The sequence below is a fragment of the Gavialis gangeticus genome, unplaced genomic scaffold, assembly GCF_001723915.1.
Source record: "Gavialis gangeticus isolate Ggan-Ray unplaced genomic scaffold, GavGan_comp1, whole genome shotgun sequence".
Classification (NCBI taxonomy): domain Eukaryota; kingdom Metazoa; phylum Chordata; order Crocodylia; family Gavialidae; genus Gavialis; species Gavialis gangeticus.
Genome location: NW_017729028.1, coordinates 38,329,835 through 38,340,649, shown reverse-complemented (window position 1 = coordinate 38,340,649; position 10,815 = coordinate 38,329,835). Strand labels below are relative to the sequence as shown.

Genomic DNA, 10,815 nt, shown 5'->3' with positions numbered 1-10,815 from the left:
AGACTCACAGAAGAACGTGCTCTGACTGAGCTAGTGCCTGCCCTTGCCTGCTCTTGGGGTCGGCAATTATGCATCTGCGCTCCCCAGATCGCTGAATCAGGGCAATGCGTAGAAACTGTCAAGGGCACTGCGAGCATTGCGTTCTTCCGGACGGGCGCCTTGTGACCTAACTGCTTGTGTCTGCTTGCAGGAGAGAAGTACGAGCTGCATGCAGGGACAGAGTCCACCCCGAGCGTGGTGGTGCACGTCTGCGACAGTGACGCAGAGGAAGAAGAGGACCCAAAGAATTCTCCCAAACCAAAAATTATCCAGACCCGGCGCCCCGGCCTGCCTCCTCCGGTATCTAACTGAGTATCCCCAGCAGAAGCAGCATTCCCCTCCTTGAGCTCGCCTCTTTCTTTCTCTGTTTGCTTGGTTTTGTTGAAGGGCAGCTGTTGCCACATGGGTACCAGGACATCCAGCTCATTGAAATCCCTTCCCTTTGACTAAGCCTATCTAATGAAAGGGCTAGGAAAACATCTTTTGACTACATAAGCATATCACATGCCATCTGGAAGGGACTAAAACCGGCTGGGGAGGGGTTTTCACTTCATAATGCTGCACACCATAACGATAGCAGAGCCAGAAGTATCACCAAGTACACTAGTGATGGGCACGTTAGCTGGCATCAGGACTAATATTCACACACCAGAACATCAGTTTCTGCTCCCCTTCCCAAAGGGGGACTCAAACCTGACTTCCCCCTTCTCCCTCATGAGTTACCTGGTTTTATTTTATGAGGTGGCAGCTTGATGGCCTTAAACCATTCCCCTCCACCTGCCAAGCAAGGGGGAGCCCACAGCTCCCCCTGGGAACTTGCTCCAGGAGGCAGCAAGTTCACTACATTTTTCAGCAATAGTAGAAGGAATGAAACACTCCTGCCCCTTCAGCTGCAGAAAACTCTAGGCCTTTCATTCTGGCGGTAGCGTGCCGTGGGCAATGGAGGCCAAAGCAGCTTATGAAGGGTCAGATGTCCTTCATTTGTTTTTCTTCCAATGAAAGAAGCCAGGCTGCCAGCAGTAGGGAATCCTCACTTTCCCTCTCATTAGGAGCGGTACAAGTGGTACTTCCCTGTCCTGCTCCCTTGAGTTTAAGGAAGAAGAAACCATCTCTCAATTGCATTGTCTTTTCTTTGCTATCTCATGGTAGTAGCAAACCCCAGGGGTAGGTAGAGGTTTCTGGGGTAGCTAAATAGCCCTGACACTCCAGCTATTAGCAAATATTTGCCCATCTCAAATAATCAGCTTTTCCCTCCTTTGCTTGATGTGTTTTAGGCCCATATTGAGGTGTATGCAGTCTTTTTTCAGGCCAAATAAAACAGGACCATCATTAAACTTGAACTTAAACTGCATGAAATTTACTTGCCTGTTCCACGCGGTCCTGCACACCCCTGCCACTCACAAGATGTGCAGAATTACCAATGCTTTCTTAAGCTTTCATCGTGGCTGGTAGCAGGCAGTACTTAAGACACATCCAGAGTTTCTGTCTGGGCTGATCCTCCATATTAATTTTTCTCATGCACACTCACCATTTTGAGAACATGCTTTAGGGATCTAAGCCCTGAATTTGCAAGTGCATAGGCATGTGCTTAACTTTAGGCATATTAGTAGTTCCATTGAAATTAGTATTAGAAAAAATTAAGCATGTGCACTAAACATGTCAGGATCAAGGCACAGTGAATTGCAGTTCTGCTTCCCTTGAAGAGATTCAAAGCTCCTCTGCTCAACGCTTGGAAGCTTGCTCTAGGTTCTGAAAGTGATACTCATTTCTGTCATCGAGATTCTGCCATAAAGCCTTGGAGTGAGTTTCTGAGAGAAGGCAGTGGCAGGATCTGAATTAATTATGTGGATATTCAGGTTTCGGTAGAATCGAGCTCACATTGGTCTTGGCTGAGTAAATTCAGAGGAGCAAAAGCAGATTGTCACTGCACTCTGCAGAAAGAGTGCTTAAAACACCTGGGGAGAACACATCTGAGGGAGTAAGAACAGGCCATTTTTATACTTTCCTAACCATTGCCATTTTTGAGTATTCTTGCTGAACAAGAGTTTTGCCTGTGCACAAACCTTAAAGCAGTGCTTCTCAGTGCATATGGGCACTGCTTTGCGTATGATAATACCTAGGTTAAACAAGCATGTTCAGTGCAAAAGAAATCGATGTAACCTAAAAGGGACTTGACTAACAGCTTTTTGGTAAAGAAGTAAATGCTCTTTTAAAGAATAGGTTTTCAGATGTTTCACTTTGTTGCTTTACAGTGATGCATTCAAAATTGATTTAAACAGTGAAGAGTATATGATTTTGAATAACCATGTACTCGGGGACTACAATCTGAGCACTCTGATTGCAAACAGTACAGAAGGCAACTTTGTACAAGGAGTACAATCCTCTTTTTAGTCCCCAAGTAGATGAAAAGCTAGTTTGATATTAGGACCCATTGGTTTTAGACAGGATTACACTTGAATAGTACTTTTACATGAAGGTTATATTGAACACATTCCTCAGTAAAATAGTCACTTTGATGCGGAAGACATTTTAAGACCAGATCCTCAGCTGTTCTGTTATCATAGTTCCACTGCATCCAGTGTACATTAACTGAGGAGCAGAAACTCAGCCCTTGTAACACATCCAAACTTTTGGGAAGTTTGGATCTACAATGTTTAGGCGCCACTCTAATTGATTCACACATCTTACTGTGAGTGATGCAGTTTTAGTTTAATGTTTTCCTAAATGTCTCATTATCTCAAAGTGCACTATGGGATACATGTATGAGGAACAGTTAAAAGTTGGCTCCGTTCACTGACTACTCTCTGTCCTAAAAGTGGGGCTGTCGGTTACTATCCTGGAAGGAGTGGGAAACAGCTTCATTTCTAATCCCCAGAAATAAAACCACAGTTGGAAGATTGGAGTGACTCAGAGAACATCCAGTGGCAGCTGCAATCAAGGTTTATAAATCACTTTATATAAATTGCCATTGGCAAAGAAAAATAATTCTGATGATATAACCTCACTACCATGACACTAAGAGCATTTGTAAGTTTGTCAAGAGAGCTTTGTATCTCACCAGCAGCCAAATCCTGACTGGTGTAAACAAACAGGCTTATGACCATTTTGAATAGTAAATGTTTAGGTAAAATTAGGAGTTCAGATCTTGTGTTTCCATAGTAGGCGAAACCCCTATTGACTTCAGTGGGGATTTATCTGTGTAGCAACTACAGACTCAGCTACTGTCTTTCACTTGTCTATTTGCAACACTGAGAAATTGATTCTGCTTTGTAACTGCTATAAATCAAGACTATTAGCTGCATTACATTACTCCTAATTCGTGTTGATTTCAATGATTAAGAAATTCTCCCAATTCTTTTAATTTGCTTTCCCAATAGGAGTAGGACACTATTGAAATGGTTTATCAGCAGTGAAATGGCACCCTCGTGTGGCTTCTTTGATCGCATTTCTGGTTAGAAATGAAGCTAATAGTGGAAGAAGTCTACAAGTGCTGTTTCTGTTCTCCTCTCTTGATTTGTCCTCTCCCGTTTTCTCAGAATTTAGACTCTTAAATATACAAGTACATGTACAAAGTATGTAACCACCCTACAGTCAAAGCAAGGAGTTCAGATATTTCGGATGAGAAGTGTGGAGAATGTGTAAAGCCCTAGTACCCGCTCGAGCTGCTGGAGAAACCCTCGAGCCCTCGTGGGGTTCTTGTCATCAGTGGAATAATGCACTAGCAAGTCTTGTGGCAAAACCAACCATCAAAGCCTTGCCCCACTGTCTGACCTAAATGGATCTGTCCTTTTGTTAAACCTTAAATAAGGTCAAAATATGTCAAACCCTGCTCTTTTCACATTTATTTTGCTCCCAATTTGGCTAGTTCTCTTTTCATTCGGCAACAGGGAAAAAGGCCTTTCTTGAGACAAAGGGAATGTCTTGCAATCAGCCATTAAATCATTGTGCAAGATATGAGTACAGCCTTGTGTTCTCACACTATGACAGTTAACCATGTGGCAGCATTTCCATTATTCTGAACACACTTTAAAAATATTCTAGTTTTATTTTATAGGAGTATTAATGTTATTAGCTAATGAATCACTTTTGCACTTGTATAACTGAGAGCTTAGTTTTAAAAAAATAAATATGGCAAACAAGGAGTTCTTGATGTGTTCTTCTTGCTTTGGCATTTTGAAAAGGGATCTTTAATGCTAAACTATTCTGATGATCTGGCTAGCATGATGCTCACTGCTGGATAGATCAGAACTGCTTAAATGTGCATCACAGGCCACGTACTGGAGGTGAGTTAAAGTAACCGTGTGCTTTTGGAGCAGGAAGTTAAAGGAAATGAGTAACAATTGCAAGCTTGCTCTTCAGTCACTATTGTTCTCAGGAGAAATTATGACTTAATTCCTGGCAGGATATGAAGTAAAATTCAAATCTGATCTATAGTGCTGTGACTCCAGTGACTTGCTTGAATTTGCACTACTTTATATCCTACCATAACTGAATTTGCCTGGGATTGTGCACAAACAGTATCTTGCATCACTCCGAAAGAACAAATATGTGTCCCTGCCAACTTGAAATGGTTCCACAGATACTGTTATAAAGATATGGGCAAACATAGGGTGTGCATGTGTGCGTGTATACCTATATATATATTTAAATAGGTATATATTAAATATATTAAACACACACACACACACACATATATATTTAAATAGTTAACTTGGCATTGAGATAATACCCAACTTAAAAAATAAAATCCACTAACATAGATTAGCATACTTATTACCACAAAATACCAGAGTACTGGCTTGTGGTCTACCATGTCAACTTACATAAGGTATTTTTCTTCCTCTTCTGCAACAATGTTGAAGTATTGTTTTATGATTGAGGCAGAAGACTAGGAACTCAGAGATCTGAATTCTCTTAACTTCTCAACCATAGATTTCTTATATTTGACCTTGTGCCAGTCACTTAGGTCTAAATTTGCAAAATTAACTAGTGATTTTGGTGTCCAATTAGAAACACTGTAAGGGGAGCTGATTTTCAAGGGGAAAATGGGGATTGTTTGTGAAAACTAACTCTTAAGAACTGAAGCACCCCAAGCTCTCAGTGTCTGAACTGTAAAAAGGCAATAATTTATCAAAGGCTTTGGGATCCAGGGTTGAAATATGCTATATAACCCCTCACTACTTTTTAGTGTTATGCTGCATGGGTACAGCATGTAAGCTACAAGTAAGATGTTTTATCTGATTTTTTTTTAAATTTAAAAATAGTCTTTGTGCAATTTGTGTCCAAATAGCGTGTGGAAAGGAACACTATAGGCCCTGAAATCAGTTCGGTGGTTGCAATAGTGAATACCTGTATTTTCAGAGAGGCCTCAACTTTGCCTCCATATGGGCACATCTTCATAACAAAATGCACATGCACAAAACTCCAATAGGTACTAAATCCGCAGACAAAAATGAAGGGTTACACCTCTGTATTGGGCATTAGCATGCTCAAGCGATAGCGTGCAGTAAGACTCTGATCCTCCAAGGTGCTGAGTGACTCCCAAAAGTCAACGGGATCTGAAAGCATTTCTCATTTACAGGATTTGGGCTGTGCCTTATTGGCTCAGTCCCTGACTGCGTGCAATCAGTTTTGCAAGTGAAGTTGTGCAAATGCATTATTATGGATCATGGCATGGGGCTGTATAAAATACAAAGATACTCCATGGTCCTGAAGAGCAAGCATTGGCTAGGACTGTTCTTGTTACCAATTCACTACTTGCACCTAAACCCCAGAGGGTCCTCAGCACCTTGCAAGATTGGGCTTAATGCTTTGTGCTGCCTGATGACAAAAAGCTTGTGACTGATTCATTAGAATAGTTGCCAGCTTCAGTACAACAATTTATTTGTGGAGATCATGACTCTGTAGTACTCTGCTGTGGAGCTGGAACTATTTTCCCTGGGAGAGGGATTTTGAGCAGGTCATTAAGAATAACCTTGATTAAAAGTAAATACTGAGTCTCCTGCTGGCCATGTTTATGTTCAGGATTCTTTAATAAACAGCATTTATATGAAATAAAAAAACAAATCAGTGCTGTAGTTCTTTAGCCACCCCACTGATTTATGAAAAAGTGAAACCATATCTGATCTTGAAGCTTTTGTACTCCCCTCCAATATCAGCAATATCAGTTACTAGAATGTACTGGGTTTGCTTGTTGGAAAAAGCAATGCCCAGATTAAAATTCTGCAGAGACCCAAGCCTTTCTTCCCCCCCCAGCATAATGCTACTGTAATCAGCAGTCCTGTTGGTAAGGATTTTGGCCCTGTTTGTTTTAGAAAGTCTAGTAGCTCACACTTTGTCCTAGATTCATCCGTACAGAAGATCATCTTTGCAAGAGGATGTACAGTCTGACTAAAAGCCTCTCTACAGGTGCTGCACCTCTGGGTAGATGTGCAAGCAGGGATTTGCTGCAAGAGCTCTCTGTTGTCTAATATGCGTAACTGGAGCCCCTGTAGCTGCTTTGGCTGGGAAGAGAACATATGCATCTAAAAGACAGCATAACTGCATGCCCCTTTACTCCTGGTGGGGCAGTGAGATCAAGGATCCTGTGAGATCCTGTGTCCGTGGGATTTGAGCTCAGAAGGCATAAGGAAGCCTTCAGCTCACCTCATTCCTTTCATGAGGGTTAGGTTTACCTAACACACGTACACTCCCAATGCAACAGTAAAAACCACCTGTTGACTCTTGGCAATACAGCAGCTACAGGAGACTCAGTAGCAGACATCTGGCTTGGGTGAGGACAGGGAACTTCATCCTGCGAGGCACCGATGATCTTCACAGTCAGTAGGAATTACAGACACTTAGGACCCAAATAAAGACTTCAGGATCTAACGCCATAAAATTTGGTAGCCATGACGTATACAATATAGTCCAATCTTGCTCTCACTGAAGTCAACATGGGCTTTCCCACTGCCTTCAGAGTAGGATCAAGTGAGAAGATGTAAACTGGTCTGTCTGTTAGATGCTAGAAAATCAGCCTTGTTTAATATATCATTGAATGTGACTGGCCATTAATCTGGTGCAAATTCATTGTGTCTACATTAGTGCTCTGACGACATACACCATTCAGTTTAGCAAATATGAATGTTTTGAATCTGTTCTAGAGCAGAGTGCTCCACGTTTAGACATTTCTGACAGGAATGTTGTCATCCTTATCGACTGATCCTTAATGTTGATTTGGCAAACTGTCTTAGTGTGGTTAGCTACAGAAGTATTTCATGTATGTTATGTGGATCTGAGACCACTGATCATGTTCTCCTCATTCAAGTGTCTGGATTTCTGACACGGATGTGACATATCTGTACATATTATAAATCAATACTATTTTTAACCATATATTTTGTACAAATATTCACATTAGCTCTGTACTTCAGTGGAAATCTAATCTGGTATTAAACATTTTGGTGGAATTAGTGAACTATGTGTCTGTGCTTTATTCCACACACCCCCTTCCGTTATCATGAATCACCACAGTATAATGATTTTAAGCAGCCCAAAACAGTGACGATGATGACCCATTCTAGCTGTTTGTAACAACAGTATATGAAGCTGGTGTACAGTACTGCATACACCTCCCTCTAGTGACCATCACTGGGAACTGGAACAGGCCAGTTATTCATCCAAAAGGAGGAATCCACTGTCTCTTGTGCTGAAACACCATGGTTCATGTCACCTGCATGTGATCTCCCATAGTATATTACTGCCATAGGTCAAGTGAAACTAGATTTAACAGAACAGAAATTACACAGGTGCTTAAAAGCACCCAGGCAGGGTGCTAACCTCTTTCTTTTATCCTATGTATGTTTAATGTGGTTGACTGTGCCTTTCTCTAAAGCCTCTGTGAGTTCATTAACACCTGGGTGCTCACAGGCCAGTTGTGGAAATTTGGTGGCGGGAGAGATGGGGCATTGTTCCCCTACTGCCAAATCTTCTAACCTATGGGGAGCCCCAAACCCTGCATGCTGGATCTGATCCAGCGCTCAATCCCAATGCACAGGGCTGGACAGGGGTAGGGAAGCTACTGCAGGACCCAATCCTGTTGTGGGGGACCAGGAGAGGGTGGTGCCAGGCCCTCAGGATCCAATCCCAACATGTGAGGGGCAGAAGGGGGAAGTGGCAGGCCCACAGGACCCAATCCCAATGCACGGGGGACAGCAGGGGCAATGCTGGGTCCCTGGGACTGAATCCCAGCACACGGGGGATGGGATAGGTGGTGGTGGGCCCCCGAGACCCAATCCCAGTGCCAGGGGCAGGGAAGAGTCAGTACTGGCCCCACAGCCCAGTCCAGCTCACAGACAGGCTCTGCATCACTTATCTGGCTTATGGGGCCAAAAGGTTGGGCACTCCTGATCTACACCAACTGTGGCCAACCTGCAGCATGGGTGCCACAAGTGATATGGGAGCCTCTACACTGGGCATACCGCAGTGGCAGATGGGGCAGGAAACAGAAGCTAAAACAGCAAGTCAGGCAGGGAACACAAGGAAGGAAGCAGAAAGCAGAGCAGCAGGCTCAATAGGGGAAGGGGATCGGAGTGGTCCTTGAGAAGGGTACATAGCCAATTTGTGGCAGACCTGTCAAAAAAATTGGGCCTCCACTGATCTGCACCGTGGGACAAGGCAGCTCCTTTCTGCCACCAAGGGAATAAGTCCTTTAAGGCTGCTCCTGCTCCACACACCTCAACCCCCAGCATGAGATGGTAAAGAGCTGTGGTTCACACCAGGCATCTCCTCCTGGGCATGCTGGAAACTCAGGTGCAGGGAAGCCCTCACTGCCTCATTTCTAGGGTTGAAATGTGTAGAGTGGACAGGGCTTATTTGAATCTGAGGCCTCTGCAACCATGGTGTGCACACGTCCTCTCCAGGACAGGACATGGACTACACTCAACCTCCAGCCTGGCAAGACATATCAGATGGGCCACAGGTCTCCCCACAGGTCCAAAACGTGGTAGAGGAGGAGCAGTGGGCATTAATGCAACCACATGTGGGGCCAGGGTCAGGAGGTCGGAGCGCAGTTTCGCACTGCAAGTGCCCCTAGCATGTTTTAAGTGTGACGCATGACTCCAAGTGCCCCTGGCGTGCTCTAAGTGTGATGTGGGGCTCCAAGTGCCCCTAGCACGCTGTAAGTGTGACGTGTGGCTCCAACTGCTCCTGGTGTGACGTGGGGCTCCAAGTGCCCTAGCACGCTCTAAGTGTGACGTGCGGCTCCAACTGCTCTAAGTGTAACATGGGGCTCCAAGTGCCCAGCACGCTATAAGTGTGACGTGCGGCTCCAGCCGCCGGCTCTAAAGGGGGCAGCCCTGGGGGAGCGAAGACCCCGCCCCCGCCCCAACCGCCGCGTGACCGTTACCCCGAGCGGGGAGTGACAGACCCGTCGGCCACTGGCGCCCGAGCGCCGCGCACCGGAAGTGCCTCACAATGGGCGGGGTCGAGAACCGCAGAAGCGGACCAGGCGCTGCGGCTGGCGGGTGAGTGGCTGCGCCGGGGGCAGGCGCGGGACTGGGGCGCGGGCGCCTCAGCCACCTTAGTCCGCTCCGGCTGTCGGGTCCCGTCGGTCCGGGCAGGCCGCCCTCGGGCGGTGTCTCTCCGCACGGGGGGGCCGGGAAGCGAGAGATTAGCGCGGTGCGCGCGCCTGTGTCGCAGCTCGGCCCGTGCGGGCGGCGGTCCCCGCTCGCTTCTCGCACGCGGGTTGTGGCAGTGGGGACGCAGCTGAGCGTCTCTTGGGCGGCGGGGAGCTAGTTTCTGATCCACGGGCACCGACATGTCGGTTGTATATCGGATGGGCACCCAGAAAAGGAAAATTTCTGTTATCGGCTAATGGCTTTTTTTGGCCGATAATGTTAACTGAACATTGGTGATGGGTCAGGGGTGCATGAGGGTGCAAGTCCCACTCGCCGTCCTCCCCACCCACACCGCCAGCAGCGTCTGTAGGCGGTCACCCATCGCCACTGGGTGCCACCGACACTGCCGGCAGTGTCTGTGGGTAGTTGCTAATCACCAGTCGGCGCTCGCCTCCACCACCGATGCCACTGCAGCCACCTTTGGAAAGTCGCTGCTCGCCTGCGGGCAGTTGCTGGGCCCCCCTCAGCCTCGGGAGGCAGGCAATGTTCATGATCACTGATAAATGTAACGTGCCTTGTGGCTGGGGCCTTGGACTGCATGTGGTGAGGAGAGCAGCGCCCTGTAGGTAAGTCTGTGTAGGGAAAGGGGGAGCAGGTCAAGACCCCCACAGTGAGGCAGGGGCAGGGGGCGCTGCCCAGCCAGGGCAGTGAATGAGACCTGGGGCAGGGAGCAGGATGGAGCCATGGGCAGCTTGTACTTGGGCACAAGGTTGGGAGGGGGAGCAGCTTCCTGCCACTGCGCACACCCCATTCAGGAGGCATCGGGGCACGTGCCCCCCAGATCTGTGCATGGGGTGGATGCAGGCTGCTTGCTGTGGCCTCAGGGCTCTCCACTCTGCTGGCTTTTCCTCAGAAGCCCCATGCCAGCTGCACACCCCCTGCCCACCTGGCATCAGTGGAGGTGGTGAGTTTTGCCTCCCATTGCCAGGCGGGCAGGGGACACGCAGCTGGCATGAGGCCCCTAGGGCAAAGGCAGCAGGGCGGAGAGCCCCAAGCCCACAGCAGTCTGCCCACCTCTGGCCTTTCCCCACTCAGCTCCACTCCAGTTAGAAAGGGTTGAGCAAAATACGGCCCACGAGCCAGATCTGGCCCATAAGGCCACTCTATCCAGCCCGCAGGG

General features: G+C 46.9%; 2 protein-coding genes across 3 annotated transcripts in view; both read left to right on the top strand.

Moving 5' to 3' along the window:
• Nucleotides 1–7,490, top strand: part of RCAN2 (regulator of calcineurin 2) — a 235,858-nt gene extending 228,368 nt beyond the window's left edge. For both annotated transcript variants that reach the window (XM_019520977.1, XM_019520978.1), the window contains exon 4: nucleotides 191–7,490. In XM_019520977.1, the coding sequence (XP_019376522.1) occupies nucleotides 191–351 (161 nt within the window). In that variant the 3' untranslated portion in view covers nucleotides 352–7,490. The remainder of the gene's footprint in view (nucleotides 1–190) is intronic.
• Nucleotides 6,975–10,815, top strand: part of ENPP5 (ectonucleotide pyrophosphatase/phosphodiesterase 5 (putative)) — a 24,125-nt gene continuing 20,284 nt past the window's right edge. The window contains exons 1-2 of the mRNA XM_019520688.1: nucleotides 6,975–6,998; nucleotides 9,444–9,542. Of these exons, the coding sequence (XP_019376233.1) occupies nucleotides 6,975–6,998; nucleotides 9,444–9,542 (123 nt within the window). The remainder of the gene's footprint in view (nucleotides 6,999–9,443; nucleotides 9,543–10,815) is intronic.